Here is a 22,018-nt window from a genome sequence, read left to right as displayed (position 1 = left end):
TTGAAATCGAGGTAACTTCGTTTTTTTTTTTTTTTTTTTTTTTTTTTTTGTGTGTGTGTGTGTGTGTGTGTGTGTGTGTGTGTGTGTGTGTGTGTGTGTGGTGGGTGTGTGTGTGTGTGGGTGTGTGTGTGGGTGTGTGTCTTATCCATCTCATCATCATCAGTCATCATTATCATGACTGGCGGAACTGGAATTTTGTATGGGGGCCGAGGAAACGTTTTGACATTGGGCATGAATTGAAAATATAAACTTTGGATATATTAGGAACGATTATTATATTGTATAGCTGGGAGTCATAATTCGATTAGCAAATCGGTTGCTTATTGAAGTGATTTTAATAGTTATAGGTGGGTGTACTGGCGATCAGTATTTTAGTTACAAATTCAAGGATAAAAAAGATAATAAAAAATAAAAATAAGGGGGCAGTTCTCCCTACCCCCCTGCAGACCATATTTTTTCCTTGCTTTGCTTCCTATATGAACAAGGCTATCGGAACATAATCAACATGTATTCTTTTTCGAATATGAACGTAACCGTGGGGTTCCTGAAGCGCACATGTTACCTTTGCGTGAGCGAAAAAGCGGTGGCGGCATTCCTGACGCAGGCGGTCACGTCGCCCCTTGTGTAGTTGAGCATGCGGCAGCAGGTGTTCCGCGGATGGGCTCCCTTGTCGCTTTGGGCGTAGCAGGCGCGGGTGAGAGCCGGGTGGACGGCGCGAGAGCGGTTGAGTACTGTCACGTTCACGGCTACCACGAGCCATAAGAAGAGGAGTCCGTACCAGACCCTGTGGCCACCGTACCACACCTGCGGCCGTGCGCACACCCGCGCCCGCGCCCTCGTCACCGTATGCCGCGCCGCGTGAAGCATCCTCCGAGTGCGCGGGTCAGGAGGCGGCAGGGAGGTAGGCCTTCGCGACTTGCTGGAAGCGCCTCCCCTTCGGTTTCTACATGGTGTGACTTCACTTTTGCGGGAAACGGGTCAGTTGATGCAAGCGATCGGAAACCTGTCGATAAGGAACAGTTATAATTTTCATTATTATTATTATTATTGCCTCCAATATCATTTTCTGTATTGTTATCATATTTGTTGCATCCTGATTTCTGCTGTAAACTTATTTAAGTTTACGGAATTTGAGATGGAAATGTATCTTTATCCATACCCAGTCGTCTTTAGAGAGAGAGAGAGAGAGAGAGATAGAAAGGAACAAAGGAAGAAAGAAGTGTATCTGTAAAGCGAAGAATTAACAGATGTCGAGAAAGAAAGTACAATCAAAATGAGGCCTGAAAGAACGGACTTTTTGCCGTGCGAAAAAAAACTCATTGATTCTCCCTGTGTTAAAGCGAGGAAGACTTTACCTAGTTTGATTTTATCGCGTACAGTACAAGAACAAGTGTGGAGGAATTATCTGATCAGATTGGCTTTATTGTTATATGTGACATACATGGTATAGATTAATGACATTTATAGTGCTATGCCTCCCTTCATGATCCTGGTTAGTATGACTAAGAATTCTCTCTCTCTCTCTCTCTCTCTCTCTCTCTCTCTCTCTCTCTCTCTCTCTCTCTCTCTTCTCTCTCTCTCTCTCTCTCTCTCTCTCCAATATTTGATATCGGAAGGTAGTCATCGAAGTGTCAGATAATTTGCTCATTTGATTACGAGAAAGATCAGAGTAGTTGAAGTAAGTGAAAAGAAGAGGAAAGGACTTGAGGTGATATAAACCGAGAAAAGAAAGAGATAAAAGGGAATTAGGTAATAAAAAATAATACATAAGTATTTTGCCCTTTAAGAATAACTGAAAACCTGCATTTCATGATTATATAGCAACAGCAGACAAAGGTGTCGATTAACAACGTAGGCGGCGACGGAGGACAGGTTAAGCGTGTTGTGCGAAGGGCAGCTGCTTCTGCTGGTGCTGTCGCCGTTCGGAGGCCGCCCGCCCCCACACGCATACACACCTGTCCTTCGTGGGAATTTGTCCCGTTGTGCTTGAGCTTTGCTAAACTTAGATTGTTGTTTCCTCGATACGGGTGGAAAAATGAAGTGTATCAACGGCTGAGTAATGATTATGGACCTTCATGTTGCAGTCGTTTGTCCCCAAAGAAAACACGCGTTTTCACACAGGCCAACAACTGATACGCCTGGTGAAGCATAAGCCACAGCATTTTTTTTTTCTTTTCTTTTCTTTTTCATTGTTCACCAGCGATCAGATATCAATATATCAATCATACTTATACCCAGCGTCTGGCATGACAGTGTACCAGATTTGTTTAATATTGATAACGTTTGCGGTCCTAAATTACGTAATCGAGGCCAGGTGGTTAGAGCATGGGGTCAGCTGTTGGGATTTGCCAGTTGCTGTTAAATTATCATGGCATTAATATGACGTTTAGCAACTGTACTTGCTAGGATATTGATCTAATCGTCATGATTGATTATTTTGATTATAAGGTATCTTATCTTTTTAGTTCATTAAGCTTAGTTGATAAGATACGCGAAGATTTTCTAATACGTAAATATTACATTGTTATTGTAACCCCGAAAAAGGTTATATTCCGCCTATTTACTTAGCCTTGTATAAGAAGTATGAATGAGAATGAATATCTTCACAATACAAGAGATGTATTTAACCGGTTTCGATTATTTCTTCGTCAGAAAGATATAATCGAAACCGACCAAATACATCTCTTGTATTGTGAAGATATTCATTCTCATTCATGCCTTTTATGCATTTGTCAACATGAATACGGTTCATCTTAGCCTTATTAATAAGTTTGTAGATGTGATTTTGTGTAAGTTTATTTGTGTATATGTGGAGAGAGAGTTCTTGAGTGTGTGTGTGTGTGTGTGTGTATGTGTGTGTGTGTGTGATCGACCTTGCCGTGGCATTTTCTCTGTTCAACTTTTTTCTTCTTCCTGTTCATCTGTTCACTTTCCAACGAGTGGAATCTCACTTGCCTCGGACTAGATCGTTTGTTCTTGTACACTTTGTGGAGAGATACATACATGAACGCAAATGCACCCACACACATCTAAGGTTCTTTAGTACAGTTACTTTCAGGCACATAGAACGTCTGATTGTAACTGCTCATAGGTGTAATATTATTAAATTTTCCCTTCACAGTTTTCCAAGCCGCTTTCCAGAATTCTTTTATATGTTAAACAGTACTTATTTTACATGTTAGATACGAAATGCTGCTAACTACATTATTTATTTTAAAAGTTCATTATATAGCATGTTTCATAATAATCAAAACACTTCTAGCTAAAGACATACAAAAAATAATCACAGATCACAAGGTATCGAAACAAACGCCTGTTTACTCTTGTCAGTCCGATTTGTCAAGAGACGGCGAGCGAGAGTAGGTGAGCGAGGCAGGTGTAGTCCGCCACACTCAATGAGGAAGACTGGCTCAGGAGGAGGGAGGTAAAACGTGGCACGCTATACCCCGTCTCCGCTTGGTACGTGCTGCCCTGTTCTCCTGCTGCTGCTGTTCCCCCTTCCTCTCCTTCTCCTTCTCCTCTTTCTTCCCAGTGCCCTTTGCTTAACAAAGGCCTTCGTGTACTTGGGTTGGGTCCTCGTCGTCTGTTGACGCACGTAGTACGCACGCTAAATTAACGGTAAACAACAAAAGTAATAATTTAAAAAATAGATAAAAAACTGAAATGGGTTAAATAAAATGCTCATTCATTCATACTGTGGATTAGCAAGTCGCTTATGTTTTTTTCTTTATTTTTACATAAGTGATTATGAAAGCAATTGTTGGTTGTTTTTTCTTCTAATGGTATGAAATTGAAATTGAAATGCAGAAATTGATGGATAACAGCCATGTTGGATTACCGTTTTCTGCTCATTATGTACAAGATGTACGTAAATATAGATACAAAAACTTCTTTTCTTAATACTGACAGAGTAACATAAACATACGTATCTTTAGACTATCTTGTATGAAAGCAGTGTGCTGTTGTTACTAAGCGCGCCAGTAGCTGTTACAAATGAAAATGAAAATTAATTAACCGGAATTGAATACTTTTCTGCATATTTAAATTGATCGATCAGACATTCATTTATTTTATTTTATTTTTTCTTAATCACATCTAATTATGTCATTATGAAATACAAATGAACTTTTCCCATTGTATTTTAAGAAGCGATATATTATGTCGCGTCAGAAGGAGGAAGGTAAATATGTTTCACGGTTTTCCTTAACCCGCCGAAAATAGGTTTTATTTTTATTTCAACTTGTATTTGTTTGGTCATTACTGGGAAGAAAAACGAATAATGAAGCCAAAACTGACATATGTATATATATATATATATATATATATATATATATATATATATATATATATATATATATATATTGGTCATTTAGTTTCGTTGTATAATTAGTTATTGAACACTTCAGTAGATATTTTGGTTTGATTGTCAGTTTTATTATATATGTTGCCAAACGTCCTCGAATTTTCTATCTCTTATTACGTAACATGGATTAGACTTTTAAGAAGGCGTTAAAAGGAGATAAAAGATAAGGAAGCCAATGATTATATATATATTTGTTATGGTGACGTTACATATCCCCCCTTTTCCCTTCCCTGACCCGACCCCCGGATCCCCCGAGGGCATGAGAGGAGCCACGTAGTTGACAGTGGTTCTCGAGAGAATGGAGGAGGAGAAGGAAGGAGGGAGAGGAGAGAGATGGAAGGAGTAAGAGAGAAGGAAGGAAGAGAGTAGAAGAGGGAGGAGAGAGTAGTAGGAAGAGAGAAGAGAGAGATGGAAGGGAGGAGAAGTGAGCGAAGGAAGAAGGGAGAGAAGAGAGAAAGAGGGAAGGAAGGAGAGAAAGAAGGAGGGAAGGGGTAGGAGAGGCAGAAAGGCCTTGTCTATATGTTTAACGTTTTCACAAAACTGTGTTCTTGCCCGTAGGCTCTGGGTCCCGTTCCTTACGTTTCCATTTTCTTCTTTGTTGTTCTTTTGAGCGTGTGTGATAGGTGTACATATTAGCCCACATTCCCCCTGACAAAGAACTGTCTCACGACATTGTAAAGTGTCGCTAGTCCTCGCTCGAGACACTTTCCCATGGCTGTCGCAATAGTCACGCTGCCTCTGTTATTATGCTGTGCCAAAAGTTCGACTCCACCTCCAAATCCTAGGAATTGTAATCAAGTTGTGAACCGTATTTAATAGTTAATAGCTTTTTTATTTGATATTGCATTACGAATGATTATAGATACAAGTTGTTAGTTATTAGCATCTTGAAATTACAAATTACGGATAATTATCGAAATCAATTGAAAATGTGCCGGCACTCATCGCCTCCCATCATACTTTTTCATTCGCCTATCGACACCGGTTTCGAGTTTTACACTCCTTTTAATGTTTTGAAAATGCCATTTTTTTTTTTCTGATATTGATTACATTAAATTATATATGAACTTACGCCTTCACATTCCATTATGCATACACAGTAAGAAAAATTAGTATGTAGAACTTAAAATCAATTTTCATAGTATTCTTGTCACCATACAAACACAATCTCTAAGCAAAATATGAAGGTTCTCGACATACTTCCCTGTATCACACACACACACACACACACACACACACACACACACGCACGCACACGCACACGCACACGCACACGCACACGCACACGCACACACACACACACACACACACACACACACACACACACACACACACACACACACACACACACACACACACACACACACATACATGCATACATATACACATACGCGCAAATACATTTGCATCACAATCGTTACTGAATAATGCATCAAACAGTGTAGCATCAAAATTTGAACTTCCCATTTTCTTGCAGTTTGTTAATACATGTGTCTTTCTCCATAAATAGGGCCGGAGTCACACTGTCTGTGGAAATGAGGAATACTATAATGCATTTTTTTGCTTCTTTTTAGTAGATAAACATGTTTTTAAGACATGCGCATTGAGTAGTATGATTATGATGTAGCTATTAGCATCACTATCACATTTTAAGTTATCTCAAAGCGAAGATTTTACGAAAGGGGGAAGGAGGGACTGTGTTAGACGGGAGGGAGAAGAGGGTAGGCATATGACCGTCTTCTCATTTTGCCTTCACCATAACTGAATTTTTTTTTTATGTTTACTTGTAACTTTTGTATGGTAACCTTCCACCCTGACCAAGATATGGTTTCTGGATATTTAAGGAATATTGTGTTGATTATACTATTTAATGTTATTATTAAGAACTCCATAATGATATTTATGTCACTGTAGTTATAAGTGTTGCTGTTGGTTGCTATTATTGTTATTATTATTTTCATTACTGACACTAATTAGAGTCACTATTTTGTTTATGATTATTGTTTATTAAAGAGTGAAACAAATAAAATTGCCAGACATCAAAGGTCACATAGCACTATGGTAAGGTCTTGTGGCTAAAAGGGTAAAAATTAGTTAATAATTGGGATAAGTGAACAGAAGGGGATGAAGAAAAGCAAGAACAGTAAAGGAGGAGAAGAAGTAAAAAAAAAAAATGCAAAATTAGTTAAGGCGAGGGCCGAGGACTAAGGCAGGCGCGATCCCCTACATTCGGCCTCGTCCCTGTCCCCTAAGTCACCCCATGACAACAGCCAACAAGGGATTGGGGGGGAGGGGGTACTATTACTGTTACTGTTAGTGTTACTATTTTTATCGTTATTGTTATTTTTATTATTATTATATTATTGCCAGTAGTAGTAGTAGTACTATTATTCTTTTGCTAGTAGTAGTACTATTAATGTTGTTATTATTATATTTTTTGTGTGTTTTCAAATAATATTGTTGCTTTTGTTATTATTATTGCTTCTGCTGCTGGAACTTTTACTATCATCATTACTATTTATTTATTTATTTATTTATTTGTTATTATTATTATTATTATTATTATTATTATTATTATTATCATTATCATCATTATTATTGATATCCATTATTATTATCATCAACTTCATTAATGATTAAAAGAACATCATTAATGTTAGTCTTATTTTGATGATATTTAAATAGATCATTGTGCTAAATTTATTTATTCATATTATCATTATTCTAATCGTCACTTTTGCTGCAAATACTTTGTTATTATTGATAATATGATACTTTAATGTTGTTCTTGTTGTTGTTGTTCATAATAGTAAAAGTAATAATTATTATTAATACTATTTTTATTGTTATATTGAGGTTGGTTTAACAATTACTGGTATTATTTTTTGTTTTTATTAATATCATCTGATTATTATATCATTATCTTTTTTTATTCTGTTAGTTCAGTTATCATCTTTGTCATTATTTTCATCATCAGTATTAATATTATTGTTTTCAGTTTAGTCATAATTTCTTGTGTAAATGTTTTTTCAGTCATTACTGTATTATTATTAAACTCAAGAATGATCTCTGACATAACCATTGAGCAGTAAGAATGGTAATGATAAAGTTGTAATCATAATAATGTTATTAATTTTTATGATAATTACATCTACAGATAACAATAGTAATAGAATAAGAATAATCATTGTTAACTTTTATCACATCATCACTGTAGTCATCATTGCTTTTGAGTTGCATGTTACCACAGTATCTCAAATTACATAACTATTATCTTCTATTACATTATTTGTAGACACTACTATCATTATAGTAGTTTGTCTTCTTAAAGGTGCTATGTATTTGAGCACTGAACGGACTATTTCCTCTCACCCCATTCCAGCACAATGGCCAGGCCACCGCGGGGGAGCGACCTCGTGTCAGTGTTGCGTGGGTTGTCCCGTGTCGGCTCGGCAGTGGTCGATGTGAGGTCACAAGAGATCACCAAGGCATGGGCTACCTCCTCCTTACGACCTCTGATCATGCAGGGATCGGCCAACCTCCAGGAAGCTATCTCTAAGGCGGTTCAGCAGCCACAAGTTGTTCAGGTAATTATTGTACAGGAATTTGGGTTCTGGAAGAAATGGAGGAGTTGGAAGAGGGTGGGAATTGAGGTGGAGAAAAATGAGGAGGGAGGGGAGGAAGAGAAGGAGAGGGGAGAGGGGAGAGAGGGATGGGAGTTGGAAGAGGACAAGGAGGAAGGAGGGGTGGGAGTGTAGATATAGGAGGAGGAGGAGGGGTAAGCGTGGAGGTAGAAGAGAGGGAGAGGAAGGGAGGGGTAGGGAAGAGACTGTAGGGAGTAAAAGTGGTAACTGTAATAACAGGGATAGGAGAAAAAGAGTAAGAAAGAGTAAAAGAGAAGAAAACATCCAAGGATGATACAGGCCAAATTAATAGGATGGTTATGGTGATACTGTTACTTAATCTACAAAGAGGAGGACATTTTTGAAATTACTACTGTAATTAGATGCAAAATGTCTGTTTCCATTCAGTTATCCCATTAGCTCAGCATGCAGTCTTTTATAACTTGTGCAGTCTTGGCAAGCCACCTCCTGAAGCTGTTGCCAAAAGTTATGATGCTGTCATAGCTAAACCTCCCAGTTGCTTTTGTCCCTATACTCACTCAGACACTCAGTGATTTTAAGCTGTTCCTTGTGTTTGTGACAGGAAAATGTGCAGTTTAGATGTCAGATATTTTACATAGATATTTTGCTGGTGGTCAATGTACTTGATATTTTTTGTGGGATCTTTAATTTTAATATTTTATCTCACTGAAATTTCGTAGAAGAGACAATGGGTAATAGTCTTGTGACTGATTGGGTTGAGGGAGAATTAGAAGATGGGTTGGTAAGTAAAAACTGTTATTTATTTATTTATTTTTTTTTTCAGTTTAGAATGTTTGTTTGCTCCTTTTGGGTTAAAGTGTGCTAGGAGGGGCAAGGCCTTGCTTAAAATAGAAAACTGATACCTCTCACTCTGGTCTACAGATGAGGCTTGTAATTTGTGGTACATATGTAGATAGAATTTTCAGGGAGTTTTGTTCCAAATCATAGATTAAGAGTATATATAAACAAAGAATATAAATACCACATCCTTGTTATAACTTCTTTTTCTTTCTGTCTGTTTTTAAGTCCAGAGCATTTCTTATTTGAATGTGTCCTTATTTGGACAATTTGTTTTGTGTCCATCAGAACAAATAATCGTAAGAATATAATTATCATTGCTTTTTAATGAGGTGTTAATTTTTGCATGGATTACATTTTAAAAAACTGACTTACATTTATATAAATTTCCTTCTCTCTTTGTGTTTTCTCCTTTTTTCCTTAGCTGCAGAAGTGTATTGTTTAAATTCATGTATTATTTTTCCACCATTTTCAGACTGAAGCATCAAAGGGTGTGTCAGAGGCCCTTGCCCGCATCTCAATGGTGGGAGAAGGCATCAGAGCTTACAGGAGTGGTACAGTTTCAGCTACAGCAGGTAGGGTTGGCACATGATCATGAATTCATTTATAATATAGTGCTAGAAGTGTTCAAGGTGTTCACTGTTTATACATAGGCAGAACTTGAATCTCATTTCTTGGAATATTTAGTAATAAACTACAGGATCTAAATCCTGAATGGTTAATGGAGTCTTTAACAAGAAATGTGTAAGCAGTGTCAGTAACCATTTTGAAATTTACTGTTATTTACAGACTTATCAAGTCAAGTGGAAACTGCAATTGACCCGATGTATGATCCAGAAGTGCAGGAGCTGAACATTGAGGAGATCATGATGCAGGAAGCTTGGATGGGCCACGAGGAGCACAAAATTCTAGAACACGCAACTGTAGACAAGCAGATGAAAGAGGCCATTGTGGGTGCAAGGAACATCAAAGATTCAGTAATGGAAAATGCAAAAGAGGCCAGAAGTAGCATTCAGAGTAGGATGGAAGAATTTGAGCCCCTACTCGATGTGTCTAAAGTAGAGGAGAAGGAGATTACAGACGAGCAACTCCACGCTCTGCAGGAAAAGCTAGATGAGCTGCAAGGGGCTTCCTTCGGACAAAATATGAAAATGTTGAGTGACATACAGGGGGATTCCAGACCCATGGAACAAGTATTACAGGACATTATAAATGAACAAACAGGTGTTCAAGACTCGGTGCTACAAGAAGTTGCAACTGAACAAACAGTTGTCAAGGAAGAACTAATACAGGAAGTTATACCAGAACAAACAGCTGTCAAGGAAGAAATAAAGCTGGAAGTTATACCTGATCAGACAGCTGTCAAGGAAGAAATAAAGCTGGAAGTTATACCTGATCAGACAGCTGTCAAGGAAGAAATAAAGCCGGAAGTTATACCTGATCAGACAGCTGTCAAGGAAGAAATAAATCTGGAAGTTATACCTGATCAGACAGCTGTAGAGGAAAAAATAAAGCCGGAAGTTATACCTGATCAGACAGCTGTCAAGGAAGAAATAAAGCTGGAAGTTATACCTGATCAGACAGCTGTCAAGGAAGTTGTACCTGAACAGGCAGCTGTCAAGAATCTCAAAGAAGAAGTAAAGCAGGAAGTTATACCTGAACACGCAGTTGTTAAGGAAGAAGTAGTACAGGAAGTTGTTATTGAGCATACAGGCCTCAAAGAAGAAGTATTGGCAAAACCAACAACTTCAGAAGGTATGGATGAAGCACTCAGCCCATCAGAGGAAACAGCATCAGTAAAGAAAGAAGTAGAGAAGGAACTGGACAGCACTTTAGCCCAGGTAGCCAAGACCATTAGTCTTGAAGAAGCTAATACCTCTACTGTTCATGATTTTGATGTTGAGCTTCAGGCAAAGCCAGCCATTAGCAAAGATGAAGCAGAAAAGGTTGTTATTAAAGCATCTCCAGAATCCAGTGGCACAAATGTTGACACATCTTCAACAGTGGAAGATTTCATAGTACCCAGTGCTGTTGGGTCTGGACCTGCAGCTGCAGCTAGTATTTCAGGAGCAGCTGTTGCTTCAGCTAGTATGGCTGCTGCATCAACAGCAGCAGCAGCTGCAACAGTAGCTGCATCTGCAGTTGCCACTCAGTCTGTGGCTTTAGAAGAAAAACCCAAGCCAGCAGCACCAAAGCCAAAGCTTCTGGGAAGAAAACCTTTAGCTAAAGACAAACCCAAGTCAACAGTAAGTATATGCAGATTTGATCACAGTTTGTTAATATTTTTTTTCAGAACATATTTGCTCTTATTTGACATTCATTTAATCCTTAGGTGTGCTTTCTGTTGATTCATTATCATAAATATTAAACAATAATTGGTGCTTTTGATGTTAAGGCAAACACTACATTTTTATGAGAACTAGTTTGAAAGCTTACTCATCAGCACCATGATATTCCTCCCCAGCTGGCATCCAATGCTCAGGCACGCAAGGTTCCTCACTCCCGCATTGGACGACTAATGAGCTTTGGTGGCCTTGCTGCAGGCCTGGGGGCAGGAACTTTGGCAGAATTGACCCGCAGGTCCTTGGGCATGAACGAGGGGAAAGGCAGTGGATCCCTTCTCGATGCTTCACCATTTTTAACTGAAGCCAATGCAAAGAGAATTGTCGATACTCTCTGTAGAGTTAGAGGTATGTTGAGGAGTTATTTATAAGATAAATTATTATTATCCTAGTTTATTTTTAAAAGTAAAAAGTGAAATACATAATATGCCAATATGGATGCCACTGGAGTTAAAATTTAATCATGCTTTGGAAAGTGCTGAGAAGGTATGACTTACCTCAAATGTGGGGAAAAGACTGGTATTCATATCACTTGTTTGTGAATATATCTACTCTAAATGGATATACTGGTATTTTGTATCTGATAAGTAACCACACCCTTTGCAGGAGCTGCCCTGAAACTTGGTCAGATGCTTAGTATCCAAGACAATGCCCTCATCAACCCCCAGCTCCAGAAGATATTTGAGCGAGTGCGACAGTCTGCAGACTTCATGCCTACCTGGCAGTTAGAGGCAAGTTGAATGGATTGTAGATGTGTAATAATGACTGTGGAGTGCAGATTTGTATGTGAACTAGATTGCAAATAGGTATAATTTTCTTTTCTTTGGAGTGTATAGTTTTCTTAGTTTTTCATCACTTTGTAGTGGCCTGGTTGTGTAAATAAACGCAGTGTATAGTTATATATACTGTGTTAGTATTATCATGCTGAAATCTGGATTTACATTTTTTTTTTTTTTCCCCCCCTTATTTCTGTAATTACTTGTGGTGTATTAATAAAATGAAATTTTCTTTCCCCAGAATGCCCTTGTGGACCAGTTTGGGCCAGACTGGCGATCATTAGTAACAGCATTTGATGAACGTCCTTTTGCCGCAGCATCCATTGGCCAGGTACATCTGGCAACTCTTCCAGATGGTCGGTCTGTTGCCATGAAAATTCAGTACCCAGGAGTAGCAGAAGGCATAGACAGTGATATCAACAACCTCATAGGAACACTTAAGATTGCAAACATTCTCCCAGAAGGTGACAACCATGGATGGTTCTTAAAAATCCAAAAAGTGCACAATTAAAATATCTAGTCATCCCTTGGTATATGTTAAATGACTATAAATAAGTTTCAGAAAACAATTTATTTTGTGATGGTCAAGGCATCTTACATGTAAATGTTGTCAAGTGACTCTGAAGACCACACAGTAAAAGATGTATAATGTATATAAATCAAAGTAATTTTTATTTATATATTATATATCTTGTATTTGTTAATTTTTACAGTGGTATTGACATTTTTCTTCATCAGGTCTGTATGTTGATTCTGTCATTGAAGTGGCCAAAAAGGAATTGAACTGGGAGTGCGACTACATACGAGAAGCTGAGTGTACTGCAAGATTTAGGGAGCTTGTTAAACCATATCCAGAGTATTATGTCCCTGAAGTCATTAGTCAGCTGTGTACAAAACAAGTAGGTTCAGGGTTCTTCATACATTTCATATTCATATTGCCAATATGACCAATTTTAATCTGTAATAGTTCCAATGAAAGGTTATGTGCTGAACCACACCTGATAATTCTTTCCTCCATTATTTTTTTTAAATTAATTTTTTTTTAGTAAATGCATTGTGAACCACTACTATTGCAACATATCCACTTTTACCAAATCTTATTACAGTAGTAAACATTTTTAGTCAAAAAAAACTAACAAATTGAGTTAATTTTGAGTTGTAATATGGGCAAGTAAATTATTTGTAATTTTCTCCTTTCATCATCCCCTGAGTAGTTCTTATTTTCACAATCTAGGTCAACTTCACAAGCTCTTGTAAAAAACATTACTAATCAGGAATAATTTTTTTTTCCCTGCAGGTATTTAGTTCAGAGTTAATTGATGGTGTACCAGTAGATAAATGTATTGAAATGGACCAGGAAACTAGAAATTATATTTGCGAAAAGATTCTACGTCTCTGCCTCTTGGAATTATTCAAATTTGGCTTCATGCAAACAGATCCCAATTGGTCAAACTTCTTCTATAATGCAGACACTGAACAGGTAACATTATTGCTTCAAAATATTGCAACTTTATGATTTTTTAAAAATTTGTTTATCTTCATGATGAGCTCTATGTTCATTATTTCATTCAAAACTCATTATTTTGGACTGTTTGTTACATTACAAATATTCTGATATATGACTTTAATAAACTTTTAAACATTCTCTTTGATGACACTTTATTGCATTACAATTGATGCATAATGAATTCTAATAATGATTTATTATTTTCAATTACCAGCTTGCTCTATTGGACTTTGGGGCATGTAGATCCTATGAGAAATCATTTGTTGACAAGTACATCCAGATTATCCATGGTGCAGCAACATGTAACAGAGAAAAAATATATGAGTATTCCAAACAGCTTGGATTCTTGACAGGCCATGAAGCAAAGGCAAGTAAAAATGCATTTCCTTGATGTTTTAAATGTACATCAAATTTCTGTAGCATTTTAGAATACTTTCATGTCATTGACTTGTTTTATGTACCAGTTACATAATCTTTTTAACATATATTCTCCCACAGGTCATGATAGATGCACACATAGATGCTGTGATGATCTTAGGCGAAGCTTTCCAGGAGGACAAGTTATTCCACTTTGGAGCTCAGGACACCACCTACAGAATCCAACACCTTGTCCCAGTCATGCTTTCCCACCGCATGTGCGCTCCCCCCGAGGAATCCTACTCCTTACACCGCAAGATGTCAGGGGTATTTTTGTTGTGTGCCAGATTGAATGGCCAGGTAAATTGTAAGCCACTGTTTGAGGAGGCATTTGATGGGTACAAGTATGGAGGAACTTGGCAGGATTTTCACGCAGGGAGATTGTAATTACCTAACTGTTAGTTGACTTAATTTTTTTTTTTTAGAGCCTCAAACTTTACCATACTATGGGATTATTTAAAATGAAAAGAGCAAAACAGAACCTCTTTATACATTGACTCTTGAGGATATGTAAAGTATCTATAAATTTTAATTCATTTTTTTAAATTATAATTCACCTGAATGTCACACCTTAAAATTCAGTGTATTTGTTATAGTAATGAGGTTTGCTGATAACAAAGAAAGTGAAAGAAATGTATGAATGTTACATATTGTACCATTTATTTCATATAGCCCCATGGTATGTAGATATATTTATTTTGCTAATACCTGTGATTTTCTTTTTTTAAATACAATATTAAGAAACTGGAAGTATATTTTGTCAGGTAATAATTTTAAATATTTCACTAGTCTATTTTACTAATGACTAACCAAGGCCAATTACTATTACCAAGATACCAACAAAACAATTTGTAGGTTTCCTGTAGGTGCTGGCTCTGGAATGAATTGTGTATTTTTTTTTTTTTTTTTTTTTTGTATTATATGTTGGCAATCATGCTGACCTGAGGTCAGAGCCTCCAGTGGCAGTTGATAACAGCCCTGACTATTCCTTGCACAAAGGATGATTAAAAGCACCACATTACACAATCTGTATGTAACAGAAGTCATAAGAACTATGTTCCCCAAACCCAAAATATTGATAATCATTATCATCATCATCATCATCATTATTTTAGCTTTGAGAAAGCCTTTGTACAGTTAAACTGTACAAGTTATGCTGTTCAATGCTGTCATTGGAGTGTGGTTGTGAACAATTGTTTATTTAATGTTTCATGACGTGTAAAAGTATCCTCATGTCCATGTACGGTACCTTGATTGAGAGGGTTTTTGTATGATTTTCATATGTTAATTTTGAAAAATGTTTAATAAGACAAAATATTGTAAAGGAATTTTATGTAAATTACATATGTACATAGAGAATTTTTGTAATAAACAGACTATCTGAACTGAATTTTACTCATTATACAAAAGAAGCAGATATATATAAATAAATCATATGAAGCGAGTAGCTATTGCTAGAATTTTTGTATAATCAGCACCCTTGGGCCGAGACATATCAGTGAGCTTTTTGCGGAGCATTGTTGGAATTGGGACATGAATTCTATTTCCAAGTGGCATGCCATTGTCTTCAATTAAGACCAGGTTATTTGTGTCAAACTTGGGCATCAAAGGCTTCTGATTCTGGTGACAGCCAACAAGAATGCCTCGTTTTTTCTGTCCCTTGATGGCAACGAGTACTTTGTCTCCTGCAAAGGAAAACAGAACCAATTAGGGATGCATGCCAGCATCAAACTTTTATCAAACACAAATACTTGGGGCTACAGTGATACACAAATACAGAGGTATCAACAAAACAAAATCAGTAGTCTGCCATGTTTTGAGTTTATATCTCTATCAAATTATATGTATTATCAAATTATATGTATCGATACTGATATTATATTGCCCAATTTAAATCTTCAAATAATGAGCTTTTGGTTCACTAGACCTTACATGTGGACACTAAAATTCATATGTACTTTTACATACTGTTGGAATAAATTGAGCTTTCTTTAGTTTAAACAAAGTTTGAAACAAAATTACACACATAAGAGCCTAGCAGGCGACCATACTTCCCTTGATGGTAAAGAAGGTGGTAGCTTGTGATAGACTCAATTCATTTTCTATTATATGATGAAAAATAAAGGGGAAAATCAAAATTTTGTCTAGTGCTTAAATAAAGGACTGAACAAATATGCTTCATGTGGGTAAAGAATTACTATCTTGGGTACTCATACCAACCTTTATCAAAATTAAGTCAGTAAAATATGAAGCAGTACACAATTTTACATTTGTGTACATCTGTTGTATAGTAAAAGTCTAACTTTAATTTTTTTAAATTGCTTCAAAAATACCTTTCATATTTTTCTTGGGGTGGGGAGATACATGCTTAAATATAACTAGTACAGGCACATTTTATTTTGACTTATAATTGATATTCTAACGTCATATCTTATCTGAAACGTTAGATTGTAATAAACTAGTAAACTTGAAACTAATATGGTAAAATTTAAATACATATTTCTATCTGAACAGCCACATACCTGTATGTCCAATTCCCGTTTTGTTATATACATGAATACACCTGGGGGGTCGACCTTCCAGCATGGCAGCCTTCCCTAGCTTACTGTTGTCAACAACACGTAATCTCGTCATCTTCTGAATGTGTTCTAATGGTGCTGAGGTGTGGAGACCAGCTGCCTGGGAGCACTGCCCCAGAAATTTTCTCAAAGGCACATTCATCCTCAATCTGGAAAATAAGGTTTGGCTTTATTAAGAAGATAAAGAAGGAAAGAAAAAATTGACAATAAAAAGTGTTTCTTGCAAATCAATGACTTCTCAAAAGTTTCATATCATCTAGCCCTTGTTCAATTTTGTTATTGTGTTAACAGTTATCCTCTTATGTTTAAGAAAATTCAGAGCTTTGTGAGTACATACAAGATCTTAAATTAAAGAATTTGCAAGTAAAGCAACTCTTGTCGTTTGCCATGTCCCACACACCCCTGAATACAACAATGCCATGTAAAGCTTATCATATATTAGTAAAATACAGCATCCTCAAATCACTAACAAACAGGTGGAAAACAATAATAGTAAAATTACTTCTGTTATGATCCATTGTTAGTATGGATATACCTAATTACAGTAATGGCCATATATTGTTCTCGAAGAGTTAATGCCACACTTCTTAAATTCACTGGAAGAAGTACATGGCAATACTATTAATGCCAAAATGATCACAATCAAATACATTGCCTAGAAATGAGCACACAGAAAAGTTTTAAACCTTTTTATTCTTTATCTTTTCAAAAGCTAAATGTTGAATTTCTTAAGACTCTGATAGTAAACAGAAAGAAAGAAAGAAAAAAGTTCATCTAACTCTTCAGGTGTTTTTTTTTTTTTTTCACCTTTTCTTCTCCTTTAACCCATTCCTGACAGGTGGCATGTATGCACATACCATGGTATGGCGGGACTATCTGCCATGGCATGTACGTACATGCCATGGTGTATGTATGGAGATGCCATGAGTTATTTTTTGTTACAATCATGGCAAAATATTATTTTTCTGCCACTGAAAGTGTGATTAAGTCGTTTTTAACACTGTTTTACTATGGGAAAAAAAAAAAAAAAAAAAAAAAAAAAAAAAAAAAAAGCAACAAACCAACGATTTCAACTCCATGATGCCGTACACTGCTTATTTTATTCAGACTATAGACTGAATAATGATCAAGTATGGAGTCTATATAACAACAAAAAAACTCTTCAGTCTCGATTTATCAGGAAGTTTGGCAAGTAGAGACTTAAGAAAATAATGAAAACGGAAAATACAACATATCTTCATAGTATTACGAAGAAACGGCATGGGATGCTGGTATTTGGCATGAGTGGTCGCGCATGCTAGGGCGACGATATAAACCCCTGGCAGCGGGGCCGGGCCACTATGAATACTACCCGTCGGGAAAGGGTTAAGTATAAATAGGAAGATCACTAGAGACTCTAACACAAAGACTATATACTTCCCTTATTTCCCAATCTCTTCTTGTGTAATATGAAAATTAAAAACAGTTACTATTCTGACAATATCATACTAAGTAACAGGCACCAATACACAAACAAGTACTCAAATCTCTATGAAGCATGATAGTAAACTGGTAAAAAATCTCATCAAAATCAAACATGACTGTAAAGCAATTTCCTGGATGCTTGAATTAACATCACTCTCCCAACTCCTTCTGAATTATGGTACACAATTGTACACAGTGCTACTAAACATCATTTTCTGCAATAACTGGATTTAGTGTAATGTATATATTTTTTGTGTTTATAAATAAAAAGATATACTACATTTCAATGTGAAATTAAATTGGTAATTGCATACTGAAAAGACAGACACATTATGAACTAGTTCTGTTTATCTGCTCTCTCATGAAATTTATCCTTGCCTGAGAAATCAGAAACCAACCACAAAAAATGAAAAAAAAATAAATAAATAAATAAACAAAACAGGACAAAATAAAACAAATGCACAAATAAATGAAACTAAGTAATAAAAAGAAATTACTACTAAATATTTATCTAGTAGGCTTCATAAACGATGTCAAAGTGGAATGATTTTCATAAAAGTTTATATTCCCAAGTTGCAAGTAGATGACTAATGTATGGGACAAACTTCCCTAGTGATCCCTAGTATTCAGCAGCATACTGAAAGTTGCTGTTATAAGGAATAACAAAAAGTTACATACATGCATTGAAATATTTACTGTGAAATCTGCTCTCTCTCATGAAACTTATCCTTGCCTGAGAAATCACAAACCAACCCCCCCCCCCCCACACACACACACAAAATAATAAAATAAATAATAATAAATAATAAATAATGAATACACAAATAAATAAAATTAAGTAGTAAATAGAAATTACTTTTAAATATTTGTCTGGTAGGCTCCATAAATGATGTCATAACGTGGAATGATTTTCAAAAAAGTTCACATTCCCAACTTGCAAGTAGACCACTAATGTATGGGACAAACTTCCCTAGTGATCCCTAGTATAAGCAACTCAAAAGCATACTGACAGTTGCTGTTATCAGGAATAACAAAAAACAAAAGTAATGTGCATTCAGTTATACAACACCAGAAGGAATGAATTTGGGTATGCTCATCATTGTAATTCACTGGATGACACATATCTGATACAAAACCTTTGCAATCAAGTCACCATTTGAAATTCAACAACAAGCCTAGAGGCATGGTATATACGTACATGCCATGCCCACTTTACTTTATTAATTGCTTTTACACAGTGATGGCTCCACTTGTACTGTCCCAATGAGGCAATTATGAGCACTACTTATCTCACCTGTTTAGCCCTTTCCCTGATTTTCGAAAATATTTAATGTTTTCTTATATTATAGTAATAATAACATCTATAATTAAAATGACACCATTGATATTGATAGCATTAGTTAAAAAAAATGGTTTTCCAGCATTAGTAAAAAAGTTTTTCCACCAAATTCCAGGAAAAGTGATATCAGGTAGGGTCACAAGGTCTACTAATTGACTCTTTGTGGCTAAGCACTGCAGAGCCATCTATGTTCTGAGACATTTCACAAAAAATTCTAAAATGAGTACAGCATTGGGTTAAGGATCAATGTCAAACATCTAGAGACAATAGGCAGACTAAGCTTCTAGGTTTGATTCTCCTTCATATCATGCCTTATACACTGCCTATTGTTGAGTTTTTCTTTCTTGTCATTCACTCTTTGCCATAAATATTATTTCTGCATATGTTGCAGGATGGGATGTTAGGCACAAATTTTCCCTTGTGAATACAAAACCTTTTGGGACAAAACAAAAATCTCCAAGGAAATATATTGTGTATATGTAAATATATATGCCTACATTCTATATAATATATATATTGAAACAATAACCTTGCATTGATAACAAAAACTTTGCTAATCCAAGAGTATTCCAAATCTTCTACCTGAATGACCAGGTAAATCTTACTACAATGCCCTAAATGTTTGATTATGCCATATGTGCCTTTCTGTATGCTGCAAAAGCCAAAATCCTCCATCGTATATTCTGACAATATGTAGTTTGTGGACCTCTCTGACAATGCATTACGGTGAAAAAAGGCCAAGTTCTCTCCTGCCAGAGTACCATTTGGCATGGAGGTTAAGGCATAAGGCATGTATTTGATGTTGAACTATTATTAAATTTGATTGCATGGCTCCATCTAATATCAGAGCAAAATAAAACTGGGTTTAGAAAGAACATAGCCAACGGAACAAGAAAAAACGCCAGTAATTTTTTTGTTTCACACAGCCATCCGATCTTTCAATTGTTATTCCATTTTTTTATTAGCAATGCCATAATATACATGTATCTCTTGTTATTCTTTATTCCAAATTACATAAATGAAAGTATTGGTAAAGTTTACGAAGTGACCACACCTCTCTCTCTCACACCCTATTATCCCAGCCATTCCTGGGAAATCCACAAACATGGCAATATAAACCAAAAACCTTAATAACCCGAAAGCTTTCTTCCCAACCCCATCCGATCGCCGTATTTCCCTTTTGGGGGCTCTGGCCCTGGACCCCCCACCCGTTCGTCATGGACTCCACGCCGCATTTGTTGCAACCTATTTTCTTAATTTCTGACATAATTTTTTTGCCTGTGCACATTATTTCAGGTATTAAAGAGTGTAGTTTTTCTCCTTGATTATCATAGTGCCATTACAATTTCCTGTAAATGTATACCAAAATGCAATGGTAATACCACAGAAGAAAAGTGTCTTATTTTTAGTCATTTTGTCCATTAGACAAATTCTACTTTATACTACATGAATGTGGGAAACTGAAACTTATCAAAAAGCCATTGTGCCTTTTACACATTTGCCAATAACAACTAAAGTAAATTAAATAGGATTAATATACACAAGAAATATCCTTATGTAAATATGGTATGCATTAAATTTTTTGAGCTTGTTCATTACAAATTGTGGAGTTTTTTACTGAAAGCAATGCACCTCCAGAGACGGAAGTCCCAAAAACCAGGGTCTCGTGCACACCCAAAATCCAAACCTAACGTTAACTGCCTTCTATCTATTTCCGAGACAGGGGGAACAAACCCCCCTGTGCCCCCTTTATTAGCACCTCTTTGCCAACCCACAGACAAAACAACAACACTGAGAACTCTCTGCCTGTGAGGGTGTTGTGGGCTTGGTCTCTGGGGGTGACAAGCAGCGGATTTTCTCGCCATTTCCCGGTAAGTATGGGGCCGGAGGAGCTGAACCTGTGCTGTTTAGGACGGTTTCTTGTGCTCTATAAGGTGACAGTGTCCATTTCCCTCTAACCATGCCTCGCTCTCGGTAACAATTCTCCCAATTTGTAAGTCTCTACATCATAATCTCTTGTATCCATCAACTTCCCAACCAAAATCCATTTATTTTATCATACAACTAAAATTCTCAAATACTGCTCAAAAAACAAGTCCACGTGAACTATTTACAAGGAACTTCCTTGCATAAACACGGCAATAAAAGCAACTGATCCACTATAAACTACACTGCTTAAGAAATTGAAACATTCCCCAAAACTCCAAATAACTTACAAAAATTAAAACAAAAGAATCCTCACCCCAAGTCCTGTTGTTTTCGTCAGCCTTCCCGGTGGGCGCCTGTGCTCGGGGTCGGCCGCGGCGCACGGGCTGGGACGGACGGGGCTGGAGGCCGTTAGATAATGTATGTATGTGTGTGTGTGTGTGAGAGTGTGTGTGTGTGTGTGTGTGTGTGTGTGTGTGTGTGTGTGTGTGTGTGTGTGTGTGTGTGTGTGTGTGTGTGTGTGTGTGTGTGTGTGTGTGTGTGTGTGTGTGTGTGTGTGTGTGTGTGTGTGTGTGTGTGTGTGTGTGTGTGTGTGTGTGTGTGTGTGTGTGTGTGAGATCCATTCAAGGAGTTTGCCTTTCACTCCACCTAGGTGTTCTAATTTCCATAATAGTCTTTTATGAGACACCTTATCAAATGCCTTCTTAAAGTCTAAGTATACACAATCCACCCAGCCGTCTCTTTCTTGTAATATTTCAGAAACTCTATCATAGAAACAGATTTGCTACGCATGACCTTCCTTCCCTAAAACCAAATTGTTTATTTGATATCATATCGTGTTTTTCAAGTACTTCAACCCACTG

The 22,018-nt window shown here is 36.7% G+C and overlaps 3 protein-coding genes across 8 annotated transcripts in view; 1 reads left to right on the top strand and 2 right to left on the bottom strand.

Annotated features, from left to right (window-relative positions):
* Positions 1-3,467, bottom strand: part of LOC119584317 — a 5,230-nt gene extending 1,763 nt beyond the window's left edge. Inside the window, exons 1-2 of one of the 3 annotated variants that reach the window (XM_037932864.1) lie at positions 3,322-3,467; positions 563-1,003 (exon numbers count right to left, since the gene is read on the bottom strand). In XM_037932864.1, the coding sequence (XP_037788792.1) occupies positions 563-867 (305 nt within the window). In that variant the 5' untranslated portion in view covers positions 868-1,003; positions 3,322-3,467. Of the gene's footprint in view, positions 1-562; positions 1,004-3,274 lie in introns of all 3 variants that reach the window. The other 2 variants (XM_037932865.1, XM_037932866.1) reach the window with 2 other exon arrangements.
* LOC119584316 (atypical kinase COQ8A, mitochondrial-like) overlaps positions 1-15,232 on the top strand; it is a 20,431-nt gene extending 5,199 nt beyond the window's left edge. Inside the window, exons 2-12 of one of the 2 annotated variants that reach the window (XM_037932863.1) lie at positions 7,746-7,950; positions 9,281-9,380; positions 9,595-10,352; positions 10,398-11,051; positions 11,270-11,495; positions 11,754-11,878; positions 12,165-12,387; positions 12,662-12,822; positions 13,221-13,403; positions 13,645-13,797; positions 13,929-15,232. In XM_037932863.1, the coding sequence (XP_037788791.1) occupies positions 7,750-7,950; positions 9,281-9,380; positions 9,595-10,352; positions 10,398-11,051; positions 11,270-11,495; positions 11,754-11,878; positions 12,165-12,387; positions 12,662-12,822; positions 13,221-13,403; positions 13,645-13,797; positions 13,929-14,234 (3,090 nt within the window). In that variant the 5' untranslated portion in view covers positions 7,746-7,749 and the 3' untranslated portion in view covers positions 14,235-15,232. Of the gene's footprint in view, positions 1-7,745; positions 7,951-9,280; positions 9,381-9,594; positions 11,052-11,269; positions 11,496-11,753; positions 11,879-12,164; positions 12,388-12,661; positions 12,823-13,220; positions 13,404-13,644; positions 13,798-13,928 lie in introns of both variants that reach the window. The other variant, XM_037932862.1, reaches the window with a different exon arrangement.
* LOC119584318 (39S ribosomal protein L14, mitochondrial-like) lies at positions 15,165-21,594 on the bottom strand. 3 transcript variants are annotated; one of them, XM_037932869.1, is made up of 3 exons: positions 21,472-21,594; positions 16,370-16,575; positions 15,165-15,532 (listed from the first exon to the last, which is right to left on the bottom strand). In XM_037932869.1, the coding sequence occupies exons 2-3, from the start codon at positions 16,566-16,568 to the stop codon at positions 15,279-15,281; spliced, it is 453 nt and encodes a 150-aa protein (XP_037788797.1). In that variant the 5' UTR covers positions 16,569-16,575; positions 21,472-21,594; the 3' UTR covers positions 15,165-15,278. The 3 variants fall into 3 exon arrangements, with proteins under 3 accessions (XP_037788797.1, XP_037788798.1, XP_037788796.1); XM_037932870.1 differs by having other exon boundaries at positions 21,446-21,560; XM_037932868.1 differs by lacking the exon at positions 21,472-21,594 and adding an exon at positions 21,036-21,109.
* Between the last annotated feature and the right edge of the window lie 424 nt (positions 21,595-22,018).

Source organism: Penaeus monodon, chromosome 18 (assembly GCF_015228065.2).
Source record: "Penaeus monodon isolate SGIC_2016 chromosome 18, NSTDA_Pmon_1, whole genome shotgun sequence".
Lineage (NCBI taxonomy): Eukaryota > Metazoa > Arthropoda > Malacostraca > Decapoda > Penaeidae > Penaeus > Penaeus monodon.
The sequence above is the reverse complement of the archived record's forward strand: the minus strand, read 5'-3'. Positions and strand labels throughout refer to the sequence as shown.

Bases quoted from the DNA above. Each gene is read 5' to 3' on its own strand.
- LOC119584318 (XM_037932868.1), bottom strand. From the start codon at position 21,094: ATGGCGAGAAAATCCGCTGCTTGTCACCCCCAGAGACCAAGCCCACAA. The intron at 16,576-21,035 runs GCAGAGAGTTCT...CTTATTTTCCAG, and splicing joins AGCCCACAACACCCTCACAG to ATTGAGGATGAATGTGCCTT. The intron at 15,533-16,369 runs GTATGTGGCTGT...TTTCCTTTGCAG, and splicing joins AACGGGAATTGGACATACAG to GAGACAAAGTACTCGTTGCC.